Genomic DNA, 27,192 nt, shown 5'->3' on the forward strand with positions numbered 1-27,192 from the left:
AGCGTTTCATGCATTCCCTCAGGCAGTTTTATTCCTTTGATTAGGTTCAGCTTATACAGTAATGAATATTACAACATCCATGTCACAATCTGCACTCATTGCCAGAAATTCCCCGGAGCCAGGTACATGGCAGAGGAAGAATTATTAATAGAGGATCTGACTTTAATCTCACACAAATCTTCAGATGATGGATACGGCTCTGGAGACCCCTGGGCTGTTGATTTTGTGCGAACCTCTCACAAGTAAACCAAAACATACCGAAAATGGCTGAGTGGATATGCATCAACATGCCATAATCAGGGTTAAAGCTGACACCAATTTGGAAAGAAGAGGGTTGTTAAAAGATAGCTGGCAGGATAGGTACGAGGCATATAATGGCCGGCAAAAGTTGCTAACTGCTAACAAGTTGTGGTTAATAGTTGGCTTTCATTGTGGAGGACGGCAGGCTGATTAGGCATCTATGCACATCCACCGACTGTGGTGGAAACAGAATTACGTTTTTATTGGAAAGGGATGGATAAACAATTGAAGAAATGAAGATTCAGGCAGACAAAGACAGGGGAAAAGGAGGGACAACCTTTGTAGAGCAGACAAAATGTGTCTGAAAGAACAGCAGATGCTGGTATAAATCGAAGGTAGACACAAAATGCTGGAGTAACTCAGCAGGTGAGGTAGCATCTCTGAAGAGAAAGAATGGGCTACATTTCGGGTCGAGACCCTTCTTTCAGACTGATGACAAAAAATGCTGGAGAAACTTAGCAGGTGAGGTAGCATCTATGGAGCGAAGGAATAGGCGACGTTTCGGGTCGAGACCCGGAAGGGTCTCGACCCAAAACGTCACCTATTCCTTCAGGGTCTCGACCCGAAACGTTGCCCATTCCTTCTCGCCAGAGATGCTGCCTCACCTGCTGAGTTACTCCAGCATTTTGTGTCTACCTTTGTCGAGCAGACACAGATACAATGGCTGACTGTGCCTCAGCACGTTCCAAAGACTGCCACCAACAGCACTAAACGTGATGTCAACTCCTTGTATGAGAATGAACGACAAGATGGAATCTTCAGGAGAGTCAGAGGCATTTTGAACAAGCTCACTCCACAGAAGTCTGACAAGCTCTGCCTCGAGCTCCTCTATGTGGGTGTTGACTCAACATGATCCCAAATGGGATCTAAACGTCATATTTCAACATTGAGCACAAATCACATCATAGTGCCCAACCGTAAACACAATTGTGAAATACAGACGCCTGTTGAATGCGAGCACAAAGAGCTCTTCTCGAGTCCAATGGAGCAGAAAATGTTAATTACGTTTTTTTTTTTTTTAAAGGCGTTAATGATATAGTTGGGTGGCACCCAAGTGGTAAACATTTCTAAGGAGAAGTGCATTCTCCCAGGAGCTTTTAACACGGACTTAGGGAAAGAGAGCAGCTGGAAAAATCATTAACAATAATCTTTGCTCAACATTTGCCAAACGCTTTTCAACAAGGACTCAAATTTCTACTTGTTATGAAGCCAAAATGAAATGTGCTTTTAATAGGATGTGAAGGATTGCTTACCCTCATGTATAAAGTTTAGACTGACGATTCTTTGAACGATTTAAAAATCTTTATATTTCAGCCATGATCACAATGAATGGCGGTGCACCTATTTTCGATGTCTCTATGTTTCTATGATAAGGAATTCAGTTTACTGAACAATTTAGGTCCTATTACAAGCCAGCATTAATACCCCTGGATTACTGTTGTTGGAGATGTTTTCTTTCACAGTTCATTCATGAACACACAATGGACAAAGTGAATTCAATCAGTTCTTTTCTGTTGAGTTTTTTGTTGACTTCCTTGAATTTAAATGCAAATATGCATGTATACAGAATTTGTGGAGCAACCTTAACACTAACCTTATGAACTCAATTGTACCTCCGCACCAACATTTCAATGTTACTAAAGAAAATCAGCTCCATGTTCAAAAGGGTATTTATTCCCAACTAGTGAAACAAAGATCTGCAGAAGATACACAAAATGCTGGAGAAACTCAGCGGGTGCAGCAGCATCTATGGAGTGAAGGAAATAGGCAACGTTTCGGGGCGAAACGTTGCCTATTTCCTTCGCTCCATAGATGCTGCTGCACCCTCTGAGTTTCTCCAGCATTTTTGTGTACCTTCGATTTTCCAGCATCTGCAGTTCCTTCTTCAACACAAAGATCTGCAGATGCTGGTTTACAACAAAAGGCACAATGCTGGAGTGACTCAGTGGGTTTGGCAGCATCTCTGGAAAACATGGATAGGTGACCTTTCAGGTCAGGATCCTTCTTAAAACTCAAGAAACCTGACCCAAAACGTGTTTTGAGATCCATGTTCTCCAGAGATGCTGCCCAATCTGCTGAGTTACTCCAGCACCCTGTGTCTGTATTCATAACAATGTTGCTTTAAGTCTGAAGGAGGAACCCGACCGGAAACGTCGCGTATCGATGTATTCCTGAGATGCTGCCCGACACACTGAATTATTCCAACACCATCTACTTTTGTAAACTAGCATCTGCAGCTCCTTGTTTCTAAGCTTAATTATTTATTTTACAACAGACGAAGCTTATTTCTCGTAGCATAAAGCACATGTATTGCAGGATTTTGCTGAAAAGACAGTATCTGATGTCACGTTCAAACAACAAAGACAACATCACAAATCACTTTCTGCAGCCCTTACACGTCCACCACAAGGGAATAAAATTAAAACCCAACCCAATTTCATAAGCTAAGACCATTTCCCCAATAGGCTATCACCTCGACTAGTAAAAGCAAACATGGAAAATATCGAACGACATCAGAAAAGAAAAGATTGTTTTAAAAAGACATCTTACATTCTGGGTAGATAAAAATGCTGGAGAAACTCAGCGGGTGGGGCAGCATCTATGGAGCTAAGGGAAAAGGTGACATTTCGGGTCGAGATCTTCCTTCGCTCCATAGTTGCTGCCCCACCCGCTGAGTTTCTCCAGCATTTTTATCTACCTTCGATTTTTCCAGCATCTGCAGTTCCTTCTTAAACATTTCGTCTACTCCACTGCAAAATCTCCTCAAGCTATGCCTACTTTGAAGAAGTTCTACCATTCTGGTGGTTTACAATTCAGCCATTGAGTTGAACCATAACCCTTCACTTGGAAAAACAAAATGCTAAATTACTTAACCACAAAGGTCCAATCTGCAGATAATAAGGATGGAACTGCTGGAGTTCTTTTCTCCCTTCATGGTAAATTCAGGTAATGCCATGAGAGGAAACTTTCACCTTTGTATGACTGAAGACCTATTAAAAAAGTTTTTTACATGGAACAGTTCAATTATTTTTTAAAATCTTTTACATCTATTGGAGATGGCAAACCCTTCAACGTAATCCTCAGATGCCAAGTTTGCACAAAAAAAGGCTTTCAATGTAATAAAGCAAAAAAAAAGTTGTTACAAATAAGGAGTCATTACATTGAGTTTACATCACCACTATTGGTGGCTGCTTTTGGGAATGTGAGATTTTAAATCCTAAAATTGTCAATTAATTCTTGCTGTGATTTGTTTTCTGTTAATGAGCCTTAGCTTATATTCTCAGCTTTAAAGGTGTCAAGGAACAATTTCCCAGTTGAGGCTGTACACGTTTACATCTCCTTGCTTTCATTTTGTGGCTGTCAAGTAACCCAAAAATGTCACAGCTTATATATTTAAATGATGCTTTAGAAATGACGGTGCTGTCGTATTAATGCAGAAATGTAGACAGTGCATGCTTCAAGACAAGGTCTTCACTTTGTAACAAATCTGAATTAAGATAAACCAGCAGAAACCAAATAAAGGAAGGAATTTATTTTCCATCTTTCAGAGCAGCCACTGATCAAGTGCAGCCATAAGTCTTTCCACCTCCAAGTCTTTTCATTGCCTGTACACATACAGTACTTAAAATCTGCATATGTATGAATCTACATACAAGTCCCATACGCACCAATTAAGCTCAATAGTCGAACAACTCCTCTCTTTGACGAGAACTTTGCGACACCCTCTCTCGCTGCACCCTCTCTGTGATTACCTGAAACGTCACCTATTCCCTTTCTCTAGAGATGCTGCCTGACCCGCTGAGTTACTCCAGCTTTGTGTGTGCATATCTTCAGTGTCCTAGGGCACTGGTACCCCAACAATCTCATTCATCGGGCCTGGAGTACTGCACATATCAACTTCAACAAAAGCAGAAAAATAGTTACCCTAATTTAAAAAATGCACACCAAAAATAATGCAGCACTGAGCTAAATGCTCCTCACTCTTAATCAGCGATCCCACAGAAAAACATGGAACATACACATGATTCGCAAAATTAAGAAAGTGATCTTGTATCTAGTGTGTGTGAATGGTCGGTGTGGTCTCGGTGGGCCAAAGGGCCTGTTTCCATGCCGTGTCTCTAAAACTTAAACTAAACTCTAGTTGTTGCTGCTGCAATGATTGGACAATTGACCTTTCCATACTGAAGGCAATTACAACCAAAAAAGCCCTTTATGTCTGCTTAGAGTCAGAGTCATACAACGTGCAAATCTGCCCACGCCAACCAACATGCCTCATCGACACTAGTCCCACCTGCCTGCGTTTGACCTATATTCCTCTAAACCCATCATATCCATGTATATGTCCAAATGATTTTTAAACGTTGTGAAATCACCTGTCTCAACTACCTCCTCTGACAGCTCGTTCCATACACCCAGCACCCTCTGTGTGAAACTGTTGCTGCTCAGATTCCTTTAAATCTTTCCCCCGTTACCTGAAACCTGGTTCTTGATTCCCCTACTCTGGGTAAAAGTAGGGTACAGTAAAAGTTGTTGATAGGTCAATCCATGCAAGTCTTGGAGAAAGATCAGACAACACGGCTGATTTATCTTTATCTAGACAACTCGGCGAAAACTGCCAGCATTATCCCCCAATGAAACATTTATGTGATAATTTTAGAAGATAATTTTACATTGCTGCAGATTTATTTTTAAATCTTGAACTGCAAGAACAAGCAGTTAAGCTCATTTCATTGCATGTAATTTGAGACAATATTTTTATGGGAATACAAACTTTAGAGAATTAAATATTTTTCATGCGCTTACAAAACTCAGATCCTGGAAATGACCATGAAATACCCGGTGAAATGACAATTAAGTGCCAGATTCCATTGACTGGAACCACACAAACATTAACCAGAAATTAAGCTTTGAAACTTGCTATTGATTTCCAACTTCCAAAAATTAGACAGTAATTGGATTCATTGGAAACAGATTTAGTGGAGAGAGCGGCTGGAAAAGTAAATAATTGCCAATGCTGTTGAGGAGGCGGAAGCAAATAATTGGACGAGAGGAATAAATTCAAATCATGGCTAAATCAAGTTCTGAGAAATAAACTTGAATCAAGACAAGAAAAAAAAGTTTTTGTATCTGGGTGAAGTATCAACAAAAACCATGAAGGAGTCAGCCACAAGTGTGGTGGAGCCATACGGTGCATGCTCCACCACCCAATAAGATGCTCACCTACCTCATTACCACTTCTGTATCGCCTGCAAAACACAAAGTGCTGGAGGAACTCAGCGGGTCAGGCAGCATCTGTGGAGGGAATGGATGGATGGCACTTTGGGCCTGGACGCCTCCCGTGCCTTGAAATGTCACACCCATTCCCTCCACAGACACTGCCTGACCTGCTGAGATCCTCCAGCACTTTGTTTTTGATGAAGATTAAAGCATCTGCAGTTCCTTGCATCTCCCTCTCCCCGATTCACTTCATTCCCTGAAATCTATTAACCTCCATTTCAAAAGAATGCAACAATGGAACTTCCACTACGCGTTGGGTGGAGAATTGCAAAGGGAGCTCAGTCCTAAACAGCTGACCGCTTATTCTCAAACAGTGCCCTGGATCCTAGAATCCCAAGCCATGGGAATTATCCACCCGCATCTCAAAGTTCAAGCCTTCAACACATTTTGAGAGTTTCAATCTGATTTGCTTTCAGGTTAAACTGAGACAAGATATTGGACAAGCGTCACTGTTGGTGGAGCCTGCCCAGCTTTCATTTCGAATGGGAGATTTACAAGATTCACTGTGGACTGTAGAATTAGAACCACGTCTAAATGGTAAAGAATAATGCGTCAATTTACTCAATCTCTCCATAAATGGCAAACCAACCAACCCTGAAACCAGTATAATGGAACCTAAATGAAGGAGTGGCATGGCAAGTCAGAAGACGTGCCCATCATTTGGGTAGAATTTAAAAATGAGCGAGAGAATACCCGACTGGTCCAGTGAGCTACAGACAAGTTAAAGTGCAATTCAAGAAACCGTTTCCGGTCTCAGTGATTTCCAATGTATTAATCAGTACAATTAATATAGACTATTAAGTGCATAAGTTTACAGTAAATCGAAAAACAAAGCAGTAGAAACAAGGAACTGCAGATGCTGATTTACAAAACAGGCACAAAATACTGGAGGAACTCAGCAGGTCAGGCAGCATCTCGGGAGAAAAAGGATGGGTGACTCTTTGAGCCGAGACCCTTCCTTCAGACTCATGTTTCAGGTCGGAACCCTGCTTGGATGCTGGTGTGGCGCCACCCGGTGGTTAGGCCACTTACTATGTGAACCCTCGTCAGTCGCGGGTAGGGTCACGTGACTGGGTAATGGCGGGAAGGGGTTGTCACGAGCTTTAGGGGCGTGCCCTAGTATAAGTATTGAGCCCCAGGTCAACCTTCCCCCATTCGCGTGTGTGTTGTTCTCTATACTTCAACAATGAAGATCTCTTTGATTCACTATGCGTGGCTTGCTTATTCGCCCGCCATGCTGGGTTATAAAAAAAGACTGCTGGAGGAACTCAGCAGGTCAGGCAGCATTTCTGGAGAATATGGACAGGCGACGTTTCGGGGTTTTTTTTTTTAATTGCTTCTAATTACAAAACACTCAGTGGCTTTCAGATGAATGCAAAATGCATTCCCTATTTAACTGTACGCATTGGAACTAATTATTAGGCTGAGAAATGCTGCATCCTCGGGTTGCTGCACTGACTGGAATGCCAAATTTGAAACTGTAACCAAAGGCAAGGTCAAAATGGAGCAGATTAAAGTGTTGAACCAAGAAATATGTAGCTAATTTAATAGCATCGAAGAAAAGTAAATTATATAGAGAATGAGAATTTGTTGCAAGACCAGAACGACTTTGCGATTATATTTTAGCCAGGAACTTTCAAAGAAATAAAAGTCCAAAGGTACAAGGGGTGGTGGTGGAGGCAGATACGATAGTGGCATTTCAAGAGACTTCTGGATAGGCACACAAAAATGCTGGAGAAACTCAGCGGGTGCAGCAGCATCTATGGAGCGAAGGAAATAGGCAACGTTTCGGCCCGAAACCCTTCGGGTTTCGACCCGAAACGTTGTCTATTTCCTTTGGGTTTCGGCCCGAAACGTTGCCTATTTCCTTCGCTCCATAGATGCTGCTGCACCCGCTGAGTTTCTCCAGCATTTTTGTGTACCTTCGATTTTCCAGCATCTGCAGTTCCTTCTTAAACACTTCTGGATGTGCACCTGGATATGCAGAGAATGGAGGGATATGGATCGTGTGCAGGCTGTGAACAGTGGTCTTGACATCATGTACGACACAGACATTGTGGGCCACCCAGTTGCTGTGCTCTATGTTCCATGCAAAACCAAAACCAAAGTTGGTAAAGCAGTTGAAATTACTGAAGTGAAATGAAAAGTAACAGAACACACACACAAAAACAATTCAAATGTATAGAAGTAAAAATACAGAAAATAGACTCAGAAGAACTGAGAGAATATAAAATTATTAACTCATGATATCAGGACCAAAAATTAAATGATTTAAAGCCATAGAAAGCATGGAAATGTAATAAATAAAGTACAATGCAAACATTTCTCAAGCCAGTCAGTTAGACTTGTTTTACGAGCTCATAAAACGTGGTGACATATCCCAGGGAGCATATGATGATAAAGGGCAAGTCTAATATTCATACATCAAGGTTAAAGACTTCCCCACAGCAAAGTTCAACAGCACGGCAAAACACACTAACACTGTTCACCCACACATCACAGGCATCATTAGTTCAGAAAAGCCATGCCTCACAGATTTATTGGAATTCTTTTGACAAAATAAGAGGCCAAAGGGATTAACTTGGATTCTGGGAACACGTGTACAGAACTTCTGCACAAAGCTGGAAAAGATAACCAGGCTGAACCACGCAGAACATTTTGCGTTGGATCAAACAAAATGGTACCCAGCAGCTGACGGGCACACAGCAGTGCAGCATCTTCTTCAGTAGTTTGTACCAGCAAGAGGCTGGAGATTTCATGCAACTGGTCAGAAACACTCTCCCAAATCCAAGACAGGGAAAACAGAAACAAGAATAGGCCACTGATCCCTTATGGCTGCCCCTTCATACTATCACGGCTGATCTTCCCATGCTGCCTAACATTGCAGTTTGCAACTTTGACCCAATTTTTCACCTCCATCATACATGGTGGAAATCATATGTTCATTATTACATGTGGAGCTGCATTATATGCCCACATTTCCCTTTTGCTACACAGCAGCCCGTTTAGAAACATGGAAAAATCCCACAATGTCCATGTAGAACATGACGCCAAGTCAAACTAACCTCTGCCTGCACCCGATCCAATTCCCTCCATATCCATGTGCCTATCTGAAAGTCCCTTAAACGCACGCCACTGTCCTACCTGCATCCACCACCTGGCAGTGTGCTGCAGCAACCCATCATCACCTTGTGCACAAAACAAACTTGCCCTGCACATCTCCTTCAAACCTACTTGACCAGATCCTTCAGTTTAGTTTTAAGTGCCCCAATAAAGCAGGCTTTCATGTGCTTGCTTCATTCATACTTCTCATGAAAGTTACTTACTGCTGATCAACCGATACCGAATGACTATGTTTACAGGTCGGCTGTGCTGCTGCAAGAATTTCATTGTTTCATTTCAGGATATTTGACCGTAAACACCCGACCCTTGACTTGGATGATACTGATGCATTTATTGCACTGTATTTAAAACTAGTGAACAGAGGCGATGGGATTGCATTTGTGAAAATAAGAAAGGCAACTCTTTTGAAGTCCGTTGAGATAATAAGGTCATAAGTAATAGGAGTAGAATTAGGCCATTTGGCCCATCAGGTCTACTCCGGCATCAATCGTGGCTGATCTATCTTTCCCTCCAAACTCCATTCTCCTGCCTTCTCCCCATAACCCCTGACACCAGAACCAATCAAGAATCAATCTCTGCCTTCAGGGCGGAGGCTTGTGGTTCCCTCTAGAACTTGAAATAACTTGAAATATTAATTTTAATGTAGTTTCTGAATCCATGGGAAACTTTAACTTGAATGTAATAAAGTTGATTAAATGGAATGTTACTTGTTACAAACAGGCTTATTCATTGCATCCAGTGCAGAGTGGTTTTGTTTTATTCAACTCCCATAACACAATAATACTTTGAACTAAATCGTCGTAAACTATTTTATGATCCTGAATCTATTGGAAATGTTTCATTGATTGTAAAACCTTGTCTTGAAAAGTTGGTCCAAAGTTCATGAAACATTAATGCCACTTGCTGCAGACTGGCTACTTTATTGTTTCCAATGAAGGGTTATATTCAACTGCTTTTTATTAACTAAAAAGTACTTAATAATAATTTGTTGATTCGCCCCAGCCCTCACCATCCAATTTGGCAGTTGTACACATTAATGCGCTTGGCCTTGCTGAATAATTGAACACGATGTTCTCCTCAATTTGTAAATGTGGGAATCAATTATCGGCATCAGACGATGGCAATAATTAAACCTGACTTGCTTCCTTCCATACTTCTAATAAAATATAAATTCCAGCCATCACAGAACACTACCAGGATGGACAAAGGGCCAAATATTTGAAACAAAATGAACTGGATCTAATATCTGTTAATAGACATAAAAAGCTGGCATAGTGGGAAAGAACTGCAAATGCTAGTTTAAATGGAAGGTAGACACAAAATGCTGGAGTAACTCAACGGGTCAGACGGCATCTCTAGAGAAAAGGAATAGGTGGCGTTTCGGGGCGAGACCCTTTTACAGAGAGCTTTTCTCCAGAGTTGCTGTGTGTCCCGCTGAGTCACTCCAGCTTTTGTGTCTATCTTCGATTTAAACCAGCATCTGCAGTTCCTTCCTACACTCATATCTGTTAATACCTGCGAAATGTTGTGGTGCGTGCATTTTATTTCAGTGAGACTAATGGGTCATGTAGTCCTTCTGAACACCATTTCATTTGAGCAAGTTATGACAAATGCAACAAAGAGACATTCAGTTAAGGCCTGACAGACTTCCGTCTAGACAGTGGAACATTAATGCCCCAATAACCAAGGTAACAAATCTGTGCACCTCTCAGGGAGGGAGGCTTCAGCTAGCGATCAAGTAATGAGATAGGAATGCAAACTGTGTAACATTCCTTTCCTGTATGAGAGATAACAGATCATTTTAAGAAAGTGCGGATAGCTATCATAACCAAGTTGTCTAAATTGTGCTTCAAATGTTAAATTCCTTTCTTAGACTGCTGCCTCTAGCTCTAACCAAACGGAGAATTGGCACAAACAAAGAAACTTTCCCAGCTAATAAAAACTGCAAAGCACATTCCCATGGGCCTCAAAGTTTATGCTGGAATATCTGCATTCAAATTCACAACACATTTCCTCAAAATGTTTCTTGAAGCATGGGCCAATAAATAACAATGTTTAAAGGCTTCTTCTAAATTCGCATGACGGAAGAGGTGAACAAGGACAAAACTTTTCCACCTCTTTCAAGTTCTATTACCTACAACTAATTGCTTCCTACTTTATTTGGAAGTAACTTTGCAATATCTATCTTACTTCAAAAAAAACCACAAGCTGACAGCACGAGAGCCAGAGGCGTGGGTTCGATCCCGAGTAAGGGTGCTGAGTTAGCACGTTCTCCCTGTGACTACCAGTTTAATGTTGGGAGTGGTGCCGCATTAAAGTTACCGGAGTCATTATAAATGATCACAAATAGCTGCATCAGGTTTCAGTGCCAACTAAATCAAGACTCCATTCAGTCATTTTAGTTTCAATTTTCTAATTTCAGGCTCTATTGATTGATTTATGGGCCATCAAAAAAGGCAATTATGTGCATTAGAATTTTCTTCACCAGCATAATACTAAGCTATGTACATGAGTTGCAGATTACATTAGAATTATTGTTAATAGTGCACTTTTCTGACAAAATTGCAGACTTTTGGATTCTCATGACTTTACTCATTTATTTCCTCCAGAGATGCCAGGCTACAGTTCAACATGTGTACTGGTCTCCAGGAACTTGCAAGGTTTAACTGGGAGACATTAATTACATTTCACAGCTCCCACAAAGCAAGAGAGAAAGAATAAGTGTGTGCAGAAACAAAGAACTGCAGACGCTGGTTGTACACAAAAGGGCACAAAATGCTGGAGTAACTCAGTGGGTCAGGCAGCATCTCTGACCATCTCTGTTTTTGTATTTATGCTACCGAATGTCTGTGCCCTGCTACTTTAATGTCTGCATTTCAGAAGTCATTTTCAATTTTCTTCAGAAGATTTCTTGTTTCGGACCAAGACAGAACAAGAAGTAACAATATTACATTTAGTGCTGTGGTCTCCACCAAATCCATTTCCATGCGCATATGCCCATTGTGGTTAATGCTAAAACAATTTCAGAGAGACCAAAGTATTCCAATTCTATTATAACCACAGTAAACAACGGCAACTCATACTAAATCTACTAGCTTGAAGGAGAAATGCTAAAGATATGAACATACAATTGGCCATCACAGCTCCTCAGACTAACTTTGTTAGACATATTTGTATTGTAGTCAGTGGCAGAATATAGTTCAGACACAGTTGTCAAAAATCATTCATCCATTAATCACATTGTTCACAAGTATTGAGGAGAAACATTGACTGATAATCATAGTGCCATCTCTCATGCGAACGGCAAGCAATGTATTCCTGGACACTTGAATCTGTCAACATACCACAAGGGACTTGAGAAATGAAAACTCTCTGCATTATGTTCAACAAACAAAGCTCTGCATTAATTTGCTCATTTTAGTGGAAAGCTGTGAATTTGTCATTTCAGTTTACTTCCACCACTTCATTCTGGCTCGGATCCAAATCCACGTTCCCAATTCCAATGTTGTACACTGCTCTTCAGCCCTTTGCAATTCTCTTTCAACATCATATGGAAGCAGAAATGATTGAGATGACATTACCAAATAGGAGAGAATTGATTACTCTACACAGAGAATATACATAGTAAGTAGGCACAAAATGCTGGACTAACTCAACGGGACAGGCAGCATCTCAGGAGTATCTCAGTCTGAAGAAGGGCCTCAACCTGAAACATCACCCATTACTTTCCTCCAGAGATGCTTCCTGGCCTGCTGAAATGGCCTCCAGCATTTTGTGTTCATCCTCGGTGTAAACCAGCATCTGACGTTCCTTCCTATACATGGTAAGTAGGAAGTCCAAACTTAGTAACAAGTGGAGGCATTGGAGAGGGTGCATAATTGGTTTATGAGCTATAAGGTGGACAGAATTGTTCTCTCCAGAACTCCAGATGTTGAGGGGAGACCTGATAGAAGTTTATAGAAACGTAGAAAAATAGGTGCAGGAGTTTGCCATCATGGCTGATCATCTAAAATCAGTACCCCGTTCTTGCTTGTTCCCCATACCCATTGATTCCATTTGTCCAAAGAGCTAAATCTAACTCTCAGTGAATTGGCCTCCACTGCCTTCTGTAGCAGAGAATTCCACAGATTCATAACTCTCTGGGTGGTTTTCCCTCATCTCAGTCCTAAATGGCCTCCTCTTATTCTTAAACTGCGACCCCTGGTTCTGGACTACCCCATCATCGGGAACATTTTTCCTACATCTAGCCCGTCCAATCCTTTAAGAATTTTATATGTTTCTATAAGATACCCTCTCATCCTTCTGAATTCCGGCAAGCCCAGTCAACCCATTCTTTCATCATATGTCAGTCCTGCCATCCTGGGAATTAACTTTGTGAACCTACTGTGCACTTCGTCAATAGCAATGATGTCTTTTCTCAAATTAAGAGGCCAAAATTGCACACAATACTGTAGGTGCCGTCTCACCAGGGCCCTGTACAACTGCAGTAGAACCTCCATGCTCCTCAACTCAAATCCTCTTGCAATTAAGGCCAACATGCCATTACCTTCTTCACTGCCTGCTGTACCTGCATGCTTACTTTCAGTGACTGATGTACAAGCATACCATGTCTGAAGAAGGGTCTCGACCTGAAACATCGCCCATTCCTTCTCTCCAGAGATGCTGCCTCACCCGCTGAGTTACTTCAGCATTTTGTGTCTACCCACACCCAGGTCTCGTTGCACCTCCCCTTTTCCTAATCTGACACAATTCAGATAATAACCTGCTTTCCTGTTCTTGCCATCAAAGTGGATAACCTTACACTTATCCACATTATACTGCATCTGCCCACTCACCCATCATATCTAAGTCACCCTGCAGCCTCATAGCATCCTCATCACAGCTCACACTGCCACCCAGCTTAGTGTCATCCGCAAACTTGGAGATGTCACATTTAATTCTCTGTCTAAATCGTTTATATTGTAAATAATTGGGGTCCCAGCACCGAGCCTTGCGGCACCCCTCTAGTCACTGCCTGCCATTCTGAAAAGGACCCGTCAATTCCTACTCTTTGCTTCCTGTCTGCCAACCAGTTCTCTATCCATGTCAATACCCTTAGCCACAGTAGTTGCAGTTTGAGACTGGGGAGATTGCACTTTTTGTTCCCGATTGCTACCCATCTGTTCCAGTTGCCAGACCAGTTGAATCTTGTCTTCAGCAGTGCTATTCACCACTCACTAACTTAGTCTGAAGAAGGGTTTCAATCCGAAACGTCACCCATTCCTTCTCTTCAGAGGTGCTCTCTGAGTTACTCCAGCATTTTGTGTCTACCTTCACCAACTTGGTGCCTCTTTGAAGGGCCATTGGATGGAAGACATTTTATGAGACATACAACTGCAATGCTATAAGAAGCCAATTCAGAGGAGATGGGATAAAGATCAAAAGCATTTTGGAAAAAATTGTTTCTGAGCTTCCCACATTTTAATTTGGTCCAATTTTATTTTTCTATTGAGAGTTCAAAATATTACACAACAGATGGCTGCCTAATTTATATCCCTGGAGGAGCACCATTTAATGGCCACCCCCAATTGCCTTTGAGAAGATATTGGTGAGGTGAGCAGTCTGCCTGAACTGCTGCAGTCCTTCCAATGTTGTGTAAGGTGCAGACACCAGGAACTGCAGATGCTGACTTACAAAGAAAGACAAAGTGCTGGAGTATCTCCGCAGGTCAGGCAGCATCTCTCGAGGACACGGATAGCTGACATTTTGGGTCCGTTTGCGTGTTGTATCACTCAAGCTAGAAAAGAAAAACCCACAGAGCTGCCAGAGGAAGCTATAGAATCAGATGCAATTACGACATGCAAGTCCTGTTTACCAGCTGCTATAAGGTTATATAATGCGCATAAATAACTGCACTTTTTTAAAATTAATTGTATTTTAACTTGTTAAGTATGGAAGCCATTTGAGGAAATGTGTGGTGTTATGTCTGTCTTGAAGCTGTCGTGGCACTGTAATTTCCTGTAAAGGATTATTAAAGGTATAATCAATCAATCAATCATTGAAAAGATTTATGGATAGGAAAACTACAAAGGGATTTGGGCAAAATACAGGCAAATGGGACTGGCCCAGTATACCAGCTTGGTTGGCAATGGATACAGTGGGCCAAAAAGCATGTTTATTTGCTGCATTGCCCGTTGACTCCGAAAATATAAGTTAATGTTTAATGTCAAATATGTTCATCATACCAGTTGTTAACGCTTAGACCATGTGGCTCAAGAGACCTGGTGATCCCCCAGGGTTAGGGCTCATTTTGTACTAAATTTGACCTCAGTTCACCTAATACAGTCACTCCAGTACATGCCCTGCACATTTCAACAAGATATCTTAGTTAGGAGCCAAGATTTCAGAGTTTTGCTGAAAACAGCTGATAAGGTGCTAAAAATACACAATGCAAGCTGCACATACTAGCAACTCATTACTTCCTTCCCTTGACTTAGAGGAATGAATTTTCTTTGTTCCCTCAAACCTTGGATGTCTTTCCAATCAACAAACAGAACCACAACCACATATCTTCCTTCATTAATCAGCAGTCTGTGTTTACCACAGATGAAGCCAGTCACAATAGTCACTGAAGTTACACTTCTGATAACAACAGGTAGAGGAGAACATGAAATGTAGATGGATTCACCTTGGACTCAATAAAAGGCTTATTTTCTGAACAGTGTCATTGCTCAGTTATATGCAGGGAAAGAGCTTTGTAAACATAATTTTCCAAGTGACAATTTTGCCAGAGGAAGCCATGTAGGAAACAATTATGACTTCCAAAATGCATTTGAACAGATATGGGCAAGGAAAGGCTACATCCGAGATATGGGCCAAATGTAAATAGGACTAGCCCAATATGCCTTCTTTCTGTGCTGTACAGCTCAACAAATGTAGCAGTTCAAGGCTCTCTGCCACACCCCCCTACAAAATTCGGTTAGAGTCATGGTCATACAGGGTGGAAACAGGCCCTTTGGCCCAACTTCCAACAGCAAGGAAACAGGCCATTCAGCCCTTCATGTGGAAACAGGCCCTTCGGCCCAACCTGCCCACAGCAAGCAACATGTCCCATCTACAATAGTCCTCCCAGCCTGCATTTAGCCCATATCCCTCTAAACCATGTGTCGGAAGGAACTGCAGATGCTGGTTTACACCGTTATCTTCCCTCAAAACCTATCCTGTCCCTGAACGTATCTAAACGTTTCTCAAACATTGCGAAAATACGTTGTGATTTAATGGGTTTGCACAATAAATGCCATCTTTAGCATCAATGTGCACATTCCACAATTAATCTTAAAAAAATTAATGCATCTTATCCATCTACCTACAGCTCAAATTCACACAAAGCAATCTACTGTTGTTAAGTATTTAATCCCAGTTGAGTAAACAAAACAGATAATTGCAGGAGACGCTGTATTCATCTGCACGTGCTTCTGCAAGATCTGCTTTATTACTCCCAGAACCAGTTGAGAAAGCACATCCCAACAATGGGGAAAATATCTGATAGGTTTGTGATCAATGCAACAGGAACTGACAACCTCAAATGTAAGCAGATGAATTAATCGAAGGTTAATTTAGGACACTTCTTTCCAACTTTAATATGGAAACTATTCTAGCAATGCAGTGCAAAGGAATACTTGAAGTACTTCAAATCTCAACCTAAAGGATCCCCTGTAAAGTTACAAATAGGTTAAGATTCAGATTAGGTTATTGTCGTACACAGTGGGGTGCACTGAAATACCTTGCTCGCATCAAGCTCAGAGTTAGCGGTACTCAAACAGTAATGACAAATACAAGAATAAATACGAGTGCAAAACAGCAGAATGGTGCAACATTGATGGTAGTCTGAGGCAGTGCAAAATAAAACGATTCCTCTCCAGCCTGCCCTCGTCTTGAAACACAAATGACGCGAGTTTTTATATTGTTACACGCTTTCCGTTGAGGGAAAAATGATTCCACATTTTTTCCTGTCGCACAATTTGGTACATTCATTGTTTATAAATTACAACAGTAAATAATGAATAATGTGCATGAGACAGCCTAGTATTCATTTTATGGAGTTTCACTTACACTAAAAACATTTACGAATAAATGTATTATGTGCATAATGGGAATAAAACCAAGCAAGAAGTGATGAACCAGTGAATCCTGCAAAATCTAATTAGAAAGCGAATCATCTGGGACATTTCAGTGCATATCAAGTACCTTTCACTGGTTCTATACGTTTTGGCAAATCCAGAGTATCAAAGTTCTTGTCAGTGTCCACATTCCTTTTGCCTGAGCATGGGCAAGAAAAACAAAGGCAGGAAGTCACTGTATTGCAAACATTTTTGAAAGCATTGAGGCAATCACGTCAGATGTAACTATTTGCTCATGGTCACAATCAATGCCAAAAAGCACAGCACATACACGTCAAACAATGGTGCAGCATTTAACTCCAGTCATCAGCTTGCCTTGAAGCTGGAGTCAACAGGAACTGGAGTCAACAGTGTCAATCCCCCGTCTAACTTTCTCCTTGAAAGGAGAATATTAAGACCAAAGATGTGGCAGCTTGGTCTAAATTAGGTTAGATCGAGGCTGAAATGCATCTCAGCTCCATTTTCCATCATTGCTAAATATCCCATCACAACCATTAATGTTTTAAATTTTCAATTGCTTTTGGGAGAGAAAGTTTCTCATCTCTCAAGTCAAGAAACTATTTAATAAAATCAATAATTCAGCTTTTATTTTCCTGAATCCCTTTTACTCCAGGCTTTTCCAAGGGGATCACTTTTACAGGGTCTATTATGTTGAACAGGATCACGTTGAGTTAACACAACTCTGCTGAATACAATTATGCTGAACCCATTATCCACTTCAATCAGACAAATCTCTCAAACTTTGGTATTTGAGTCGTATAAGACAAGTCACACAATACACCCTTTCAGCCAGAGAGCACGGGAACAGGCCCTTGGACCAACCTTGTCCCTGCCGACCAAGATGCCCCATCTACGCTAGGTCCACTTGCCAGTGTTTGGCTCGTATCCCACCAAACCTTCCCTTCCATGTTTAAGAAAGAACTGCAGATGCTGGTAAAATTGAAGGTACACACAAAATGCTGGAGAAACTCAGCGGGTAAGGCGGCATCTATGGAGACAAGGAATTGGTGACGTTTCGGGTCGAGACCATTCAGGGACCCCTTTAGGGTCTCGACCCGAAACGTCGCCAATTCCTTCTCTCCATAGATGCTGCCTCACCCGCTGAGTTTCTCCAGCATTTTGTGTCTACCTTCCCTTCCAAGTACCTATCTAAATATATTTTAACTGGTGTGAGAGAACCTGCACCAACTATCTCCTCTGGCAGTTTGTTCCATATATTCACCATTCTCTGTGAAAAAGCAGCCCTTCAGATTCCTATTAAATCTAAGCCCTCTGATTCTTCACTTCCCAACACCTGGGTAATAGACTGTGTATTCGCCCCATCTATTCTCCTCGTGATTTTATACACCACTCAAAGATCATCCTTCAGCCTCCTGTGCTCCAAGGATCCCCAACCTGTTCCTATAGCACAGGCCCACGTATCCTAGCAACATCCTTGAGTTCGAACTCTGTCAAAATTACACCTCAATGACAATATTAATTTTTGAAATCCCTTTTCCCTTGGGTCTTCCCAAAGGAATAATTTTCACAGGGTCTATCCTCGCAATTACCTTGAGCCTGTAATACACTTCAGTCTGATGATCGCCTAACCGTTTATACTTGTGTGATGCGTCACACAATACATCCTTTCCTCATAATGACAGGGAGTTAGCACTACGTTCAAATCACAGTCAACAAGTGTCTCCCTTGAGGCACACCATTGTCTAGTTGATGTTTCATAACTGTTTGAAAGTTTCATATAACGTTCAGTAAACTGCCACAGCGTGGAGCAGCAGCAGAGTTGCTGCCTTGCAGCGCCAGAGACCCGTGTTTGATCCAGAGTGCGGGCACCATCTGTATGGAGTTTGTACATTCTCCCTGTGACCTCGTGGGTTTTCTCTGGGTGCTCTGGTTTCCTCCCACATTCTGAAGATGTGCAGGTTAAATGGCTTCTGTAAATTATCGCTGGTGTGTAGGATGGAACTAGTGTCTGGGTGATTGCTGGTCAGTGTGGACTTGATGGGCCTAAGGGCCTGTTTCCACATCGTAGCTCTAAACCAAACGTCCACACTGTGATATTATAGGACAATAATATCACGGTATAACATAATACCGTGACAATTGTTATTCCATAATAGTTCACACGTCACATCAACCTGAACATATTAACAGCATTGGGAACAAGTTGAACCAAACAACAATAAAGCAAAAAGGAGTCTTACCTTGATTAAACCATTCCTCTAAATGGGACAAGAGCAATGAGGAAAAGTGCAAAGAAAAAAGGAACAATCAAACGACTCATGAGAAAAGCATTTGTGATTTACTAAGAACTGGGAAAAGTGTCTCACCTTTGGCAGTAACAATATAAAAATACATAAAACCCATATCCTCCATTTTCACTTGCAGTTGGATCAATAAAACAATTAATCTAAACTAAGTTTCCTCTCCTAATATTGCCATATAAATTTATAAGCCTGGTTCTCCCATCCCAACACGAGGACAGGCCATTAAAACATTATATGAACACTTTGCTGCCTCATCGCGGGACAGAAAACATTCTCTTCCAAATTTGTACGGCGCACTCAAAAATCATTTTGGCCAATGCTGCAACAATATCTCAGAGACAGGCATTTAACAAGACAGGTTCAGAGATAATTGGGTTGGGAGAATCCAGTGGCCAAGGGAATGTTAAAGGGTTCATGCAATCGTTTTACTTGCGCTACAATTTGAAATTTCATCCCATACCAAGCAAAACTAATATTTTAAATTAAAATTATCGACTATTATTTTGTCTGCAGTCCAATCTTTATAACATTTCAACGCGTGTTGCTTTTAAAAGCATCGCAGCACAGGACAACACCAATAAGCTGCACGTTGCAGTTTAATTCTGTAATTTTTCTTGCTGCACGCTTACCTTTCGCCTTCTTTCCACCAAAGCAGCCAGAGTCGTCTTTCTTTTTCTTGTGAGCACCCCCTCCTCCCGGTTGCTGATCAGCTGTTGGTTCTCTGAATTTATCAGCTCCTGGAACCTCCCTGTGTACTTGATAGGAGAGGTTCCTCATAATACACACACAATTCTCCACTGACTGCAGGGCAAAATAAAAACAAGCTGTGTTAAGAAACAATGAATGCAGCACGTTGCTAATGGATTTGAGAGTGCACAGACATCTGCCCTTTAAGTCCCACAGAATTCATATGAATTGCAAATGATAAAGACTTCCCACGGCATTATTCTTGGCTAAGGTTCAGCTTGGTACCCAGTGGCCAAGCCTGTCTCACCCAGTGACCACTGACATCATTCAGAACGCAAATTGTGGGAAGAGACTCAAGGGCAGACGCTGGAACCTTGTTTGCTTCGCTTTTGTCTGAAACAGACAATAGGTGCTGGAGGCGGCCATTTGGCCCTTCGAGCCTGGTTGAAATTGCTCACAATGCTGTTAATATATATGCAGGTTGATGCGATGTGTGAACAATTACGAAATGAGAAATGTCGCAGTATTGTATTATTCTTTTATATCACTGAGTGGAAGTTTAGTTTCGTTCAGCGATACAGCATGGAAGCATAAAGTGCTGGAGGAACTCAACGGGTCAGGAAGGAATGGTTCGGAGCCATTTCAGTACGGGACCTTTCTTCAGACTGTGGGAGGCTTACTCACAAGATGATCCACAATATTTACCACTGATAACTTAAGAAATAGGCAGACTAATGTGGCATTTTAATATTCCAAATGCACGCCTCCAGATTCAGGGACAGTTTCTTCCCATTGTTATCAGGCAGTGGAACCATCCTATCCACAACTAGAGAGCGGTCCTGAACTACTATCTATCTCATTGGAGACCCTTGGACCATCTTTAATTAGACCTTACTGGACTTGATCTCGCACTAAACGTTATTCCCTTCATTGTGTATCTGTACACAGCTCAACTGTAACTACATATAGTCTTTCCGCTGACGGATTAGCACGCAAAACCTTTTCATTGTATCCAATTATACGTTACAATAAACTAAACTTTCTACTGAAGAGGAATCGTGGCTCAATTGAATGTCTTCAGTAATGGACATGGAAAAAAGATTTCCTTTAGTTAAGAGGTTACATCCATCTTTTATATAAACTATATAAGAAGATTTATGGTAGACAAAAGTGCTGGAGAAACTCAGCGGGTGCAGCAGCATCTATGGAGCCAAGGAAATAGGCAGCGTTTCGTCCCGAAACGTTGCCTATTTCCTTCGCTCCATAGATGCTGCTGCACCCGCTGAGTTTCTCCAGCACTTTTGTCTACCTTCGATTTTCCAGCATCTGCAGTTCCTTCCTAAATAATAAGGATTTATGTATTTCTATTATTATATAGTTTATATAAAAAGATGGATGTATCCCCAATATAAACTAACCATCCTTAAATCTCTATTCTTAACCAGGCTGAGGCGGCGTTCTGGCGGCTGCGACATGAATCCGGGGCTCGGCCGCGGGCCAGTAGGCGACATCGTCGGGAGCTCGCAGGTCACAGGCTGGTGCCTGTTTTCCGGAGCTCCCGCGGCAACAGCTGCGTCCGCTGGACTGGAGGGCGGCAGCTTCGACCACCCCGGGCCGCGGAGCTTGAACCGGCCCGTTCGCGGAGCTTGGTGAGCCGCGGGACTGACTTACCATCGCCCGGTGGGGTATCGCCCCAGCGCAGAGGGAGAAGAGGAGGGAAGAGACAGTAACCCTAAGATTTTTGCCTCCATCACAGTGAGGAGGTGCCTGGTGAACTCACTGTGGTGGATGTTAATTTGTGTTTATTGCGTGTTTTGTTGTTTATTATTGTTTATTATTTGGAAAGTGGTGAAATCATTGGACAAAGTCAGCATGGATTTACAAAAGGTAAATCATGTCTGACGAATCTTATAGAATTTTTCGAGGATGTAACTAGTAGCGTGGATAGGGGAGAACCAGTGGATGTGGTGTATCTGGACTTCCAGAAGGCTTTCGACAAGGTCCCACATAAGAGATTAGTATACAAACTTAAAGCACACGGCATTGGGTGTTCAGTATTGATGTGGATAGAGAACTGGCTGGCAAACAGGAAGCAAAGAGTAGGAGTAAACGGGTCCTTTTCACAATGGCAGGCAGTGACTAGTGGGGTACCGCAAGGCTCAGTGCTGGGACCCCAGCTATTTACAATATATATTAATGATCTGGATGAGGGAATTGAAGGCAATATCTCCAAGTTTGCGGATGACACTAAGCTGGGGGGCAGTGTTAGCTGTGAGGAGGATGCTAGGAGACTGCAAGGTGACTTGGATAGGCTGGGTGAGTGGGCAAATGTTTGGCAGATGCAGTATAATATGGATAAATGTGAGGTTATCCATTTTGGTGGCAAAACAGGAAAGCAGACTATTATCTAAATGGTGGCCAACTAGGAAAAGGGGAGATGCAGCGAGACCTGGGTGTCATGGTACACCAGTCATTGAAAGTAGGCATGCAGGTGCAGCAGGCAGTGAAGAAAGCGAATGGTATGTTAGCTTTCATAGCAAAAGGATTTGAGTATAGGAGCAGGGAGGTTCTACTGCAGTTGTACAGGGTCTTGGTGAGACCACACCTGGAGTATTGCGTACAGTTTTGGTCTCCAAATCTGAGGAAGGACATTATTGCCATAGAGGGAGTGCAGAGAAGGTTCACCAGACTGATTCCTGGGATGTCAGGACTGTCTTATGAAGAAAGACTGGATAGACTTGGTTTATACTCTCTAGAATTTAGGAGATTGAGAGGGGATCTTATAGAAACTTATAAAATTCTTAAGGGGTTGGACAGGCTAGATGCAGGAAGATTGCTCCCGACGTTGGGGAAGTCCAGGACAAGGGGTCACAGCTTAAGGATAAGGGGGAAATCCTTTAAAACCGAGATGAGAATAACTTTTTTCACACAGAGAGTGGTGAATCTCTGGAACTCTCTGCCACAGAGGGTAGTCGAGGCCAGTTCATTGGCTATATTTAAGAGGGAGTTAGATGTGGCCCTTGTGGCTAAGGGGATCAGAGGGTATGGAGAGAAGGCAGGTACGGGATACTGAGTTGGATGATCAGCCATGATCATATTGAATGGCGGTGCAGGCTCGAAGGGCCGAATGGCCTACTCCTGCACCTAATTTCTATGTTTCTATTATTACATGTATGGCTGCAGGCAACGACATTTCGTTCAGACTGAAAGGTCTGAATGACAAATAAAGGATCTAAATCTAAGTCTAAGTCTAAGAATTCATGATGCTGATGCCGTCTTTCTGAATCCACTGTCTGAGCCACCCTCCGAAAAAACCTTTCATGAGCATTTGTTTTTTTGAAATCAGTGAGGGTTTAAAAAGCCAGCTGGAATGTCATGGCATGGCCAGTTGCTGCAGCACTCCAAGTGCCAAGGCACCGTTGACCTGTGTCGCCTCCTCCTCTTGGACTTACTCCTTTTATGTGCAGTCAACCAGGCTGCAGCTGTGTAAATGTCAGAGCATAATGCATGCAGCTCAATGCTCAGCAACTGTCTTCATCTAAATTAAGTAACTAAGCCATTAATTTTCAATGCTATGTAATTACAAATTACCTAAACATTCGCAAAAGTAGGCGGTAATTATTTTAATAAATTTTTTCCGCGTTGCCAAGAATCATTTTGCAACTTTGTTCTATACCCACGGCTGCAAATCTTTGTGACCCGAGCAGATACTTCATTAATCCTGTACACCCACTCTGCAAAGACAGTATTGAATCAGTTCAAGGTTGCATCATTCCTCTGCGCCAGTTCTTGTATTTTCTTTCAATTGTGTCTTGAAAGCAGCGACACAGCCAGAGAAACCACCCCATCAATGTCAAGCCCGTCACTCCCTCACATTTCAACTGACTGGGCTACCCTTGCCTGAAAATTCTCAAGCTACGAAAGGTTATTTCAGTACGTCAGCTCTTGCTCTCCAAGACTTTGACAATATTCAACCTCTCTCTACTTTTCCAAGAGAGCAGCTATTGAAGTTAATTCCAAACATTCATTGGGGACTTCCAATTGTTTGCAAATTGGATTGATGAAAAAGTCCATCTCACTCCTGACAGAGATGATAAGCTTGAGGGAGACTTACAAAATAAAGTTGTTTTTTACGTAATTAAATACAGCGAAAGCTTTTTGTTTGCGTGCTGTCCAATTAAATCAGATCAAACTGCACACAAATACAATCCAGCCACAAGTAGGCATGACAGGTGGAGCAGAGGGAAACATACCAGAGGGCAGGATATAGTTTTGCAGCATTGATGCTGGGTTGATAGTTTTCTCCTTGCGCCATCGTGTAGAGCTTGATTGTACTTCTGTAGAATATGATCTGATTTAATTGGATGGCACACAAATATGGGATGCATTGGATCTCAGTGGAGCATTGCGGCTTTACAGTTACAAATAAAAAATACAATGTCCATAAAGAGGAAGGTTGGAAGATCAGGATGAAACCCCGACTTATGGGAAGACTGTTCCGGAGTCCAATAATAACGAGGAAGAAGCTGTTCCAGACTCTGGTGGTGCGCACTTTCAACCTTTTGCATCTTGTGCCTGACGGCAATGGGGGTAAAGGGATTAACCGGGCAAGACAAGGTAGAGCTGCACTGTTAAGATTTTCCAGACTATTGGATACTATTACTATTGGGTACTACACACAAATGCACTATTAATTCACTTGTTAAAAATTGACATAGTAGAATATATGTTTTAAGGGGCAAGGCCCCTGTTGAGTCAGACTAGCAGCTCGAACCCTGGAACGCCCACACGCTGACAGAACCATGCTGCCCAAACCCAATCCATTGAGGCTTCTGAACAAAATGCCGCCTTGTTGGAGCCGGGGCTAGATTGGGCTAATGACAAAAAAATCTCTAGTTAACACGATCGAGCAAAGAAAAAGAAAAAAGTATTAGATCCATTTAATAGCAAAAAGAAAAAAAACACAAGAACTTGTGAGGCAGAAGGTTGCTAATATTATAGACTGATAACGCCTTAGAAGTGTCCAGGTTCATTACTGCATTCAGTTAAATTCAAGACTGGGTGAAAAGCAATTGAAGTTCCAAGATAAACAACATAATAACAATGTTGAGAGCAAAGTACAGCCATCATGCTTTAATGCATTCAATTTACCTTTAAATCAGAGCACAAGGCTTTTGCCATGCACGGATTCAATCCTGCAGGGCAACATTTGTTGATAAAAATTATGGCTGTAAGCTGTTGAAACTGCAGCCCACACTCAGTCATGGAGCTCCCAGAAAGCCCAACATCTCGGAGAGGACAACTTTTCACAGCTCGCTCGGCGATCGTTTCGCTGAACACCTCTGCTCAGTCCACGTAAACCTACCTGACCTCGCGGTTGCTCAACACTCCCATACACACACCCCCCTCCCATACACACACTGACATTTCTGTCCTGGGCCTCCTCCATTGTCATAGTGAGGCCCAGCGCAAATTGGAGGAAACGCACCTCATATTTCGCTTGGGCAGCTTACAACCCAGCGATATGAACATTGACTTCTCTAACTTCAAGTAACCCTTGCTTTCCCTCTCTCTCCATCCCTCCCCCTTCCCAGTTCTCCGATCAATCTGACTGTCTCTGACTACATTTTATCTCTGTTTGCTTTGTTGTTACCTTCTCCCAGCTAACAATGATCTATTCTACATTTTCTTTGATCTCTATTCCCTTTGTTTTCACACATTTCCTTATCTATGTATCTCCCTCTCCCGACATCAGTCTGAAGAAGGATCTTGACCCGAAACATCATCATTCCTTCTATCCAGAGATGCTTCCTGTCCCGCTGTGGGTTTGCGGCGCGACCGACGTCGCAGCGGCCTCTGCAGTCCGTCTGTCTTTTTAAAATTTTATTGTCCTGTTGAGGGTACAGTTTGTGGTAGGTTTTTGACGGTGTATGTGTGGGGGGTGGGGGGCGGGGGGCTGGGGGGTGAAACTTTTAGATCTCTTCCCTGTACGGGGACCCGACCTTTTCCCTGTCGGGTCTCCGTTGCCGTTGGGGCCTAGCACCGTGGAGCGGCCTCCAACCGGAACGACCTGGGGGCTCAAGTCACGGAGCTGCGGACCTACCATCGTGGAGCTGGCCGGCTTCGGAGCGTGGAGAGCTGCGGTGCGCGCTGCTGCGACCCGACTCCAGTGGATGGTGACACCGGGAGCTCGCGGGTCCCCGGTGGGAGACTGCTTTGCGGGGCACCGGCAACGGCGACTTCTCCCGCTCGAATTGCGGGGTTGAGAGTGACCCGGAGCAGGGCCTTACATCGCCCGGCGCGGCTTTGAGTGGCCGTGGGACTTGCTAGCGCCCGCCGGGGGCTCCGACATTGGGACCCGGAGCAGGGCCTTACATCGCCCGGCTCGGCTTTAAATGGCCACGGGCTTGCTAGCGCCCGCCGGGGGCTCCGACATTGGGACCCGGAGCAGGGCCTTACATCGCCCGGCGCGGCTTTGAGTGGCCGTGGGACTTGCTAGCGCCTGCCGGGGGCTTTGACTTTGACTTCGTGAGAAGAATGGAGGGGGGGGGAGAAACAAGACTTTGCCTTCCATCACAGTGAGGAGGAGATTCACTGTGATGGATGTTTGTGTAAATTGTGTTGGTGTGTGTAGAAACCAAATTTTGTTTGAACTTCATGTGAGGTTCAAATGACAAACAAACGGTATTGTATTGTATTGTATTGTATTGTATTGAGTTACCCCAGCATTGTGTCTAACCCAGCATCTACAGTTCCTTCGTACATAAATAAATCTATTCTTATTTTCCTTATTTGTTGGTTGACGTAAACAGGGTGATTGGGATGAGCAGATGGAATGCAATTGAAATTTATCGAGTCACAACAAGTAGCAGAACAAGTAGCAGAACACCAACGGGTGCTTTGGCCCACCAAGCACCATTTATACACTAATCCTACGTCCAACCTATTTTATTCCTTGCGCATTGCCATCAACTCCACGACTCGTTATATACTAGAGACAGTTTTCAGTGACTAACCCAGGTATTTTCATGAAATGGGGAGAAAACTGAAGCACCCAGAGGAAGCTCATGGGGTCTATGTATTTATATGTTACAGAGAGCCCCAGCAGCTTCACGTTGAATATTGTGACATTCCCAAAACAATGGCAAGGACCACCATGTTAGCAGCTTCTTTTTCACAGTTGCACCTCCAGCCCCCTCTCTCCCTCCATTCACCCTGCTCCTTCATAAACACATCTCCCATTCTGAGTCAGGAATTTCCCTTTTATCTCCCCCTCCCTCCCCGTCCACTTCCACCCATATCCCTCACTCTGGATTTACATTTCACTCCTCTTCTTATCCGACTCTTTTGTCTCCTTTTTACCTCAAGCCTTTGTCACTTAG

At 42.7% G+C, this 27,192-nt stretch overlaps 1 protein-coding gene across 12 annotated transcripts in view; it reads right to left on the reverse strand.

Annotated features, from left to right (window-relative positions):
• Positions 1 to 27,192, reverse strand: part of arvcf (ARVCF delta catenin family member) — a 230,796-nt gene that overhangs the window by 22,123 nt on the left and 181,481 nt on the right. For 11 of the 12 annotated variants that reach the window (XM_033043841.1, XM_033043846.1, XM_033043844.1 and 8 more), the window contains 3 exons: positions 19,753 to 19,924; positions 19,061 to 19,078; positions 16,927 to 16,998 (listed from right to left, as the gene is read on the reverse strand). In XM_033043841.1, coding sequence (XP_032899732.1) covers positions 16,927 to 16,998; positions 19,061 to 19,078; positions 19,753 to 19,924 — 262 coding nt within the window. The remainder of the gene's footprint in view (positions 1 to 16,926; positions 16,999 to 19,060; positions 19,079 to 19,752; positions 19,925 to 27,192) is intronic. The other variant, XM_033043843.1, reaches the window with a different exon arrangement.

Source organism: Amblyraja radiata, chromosome 25 (assembly GCF_010909765.2).
Source record: "Amblyraja radiata isolate CabotCenter1 chromosome 25, sAmbRad1.1.pri, whole genome shotgun sequence".
NCBI lineage: Eukaryota > Metazoa > Chordata > Chondrichthyes > Rajiformes > Rajidae > Amblyraja > Amblyraja radiata.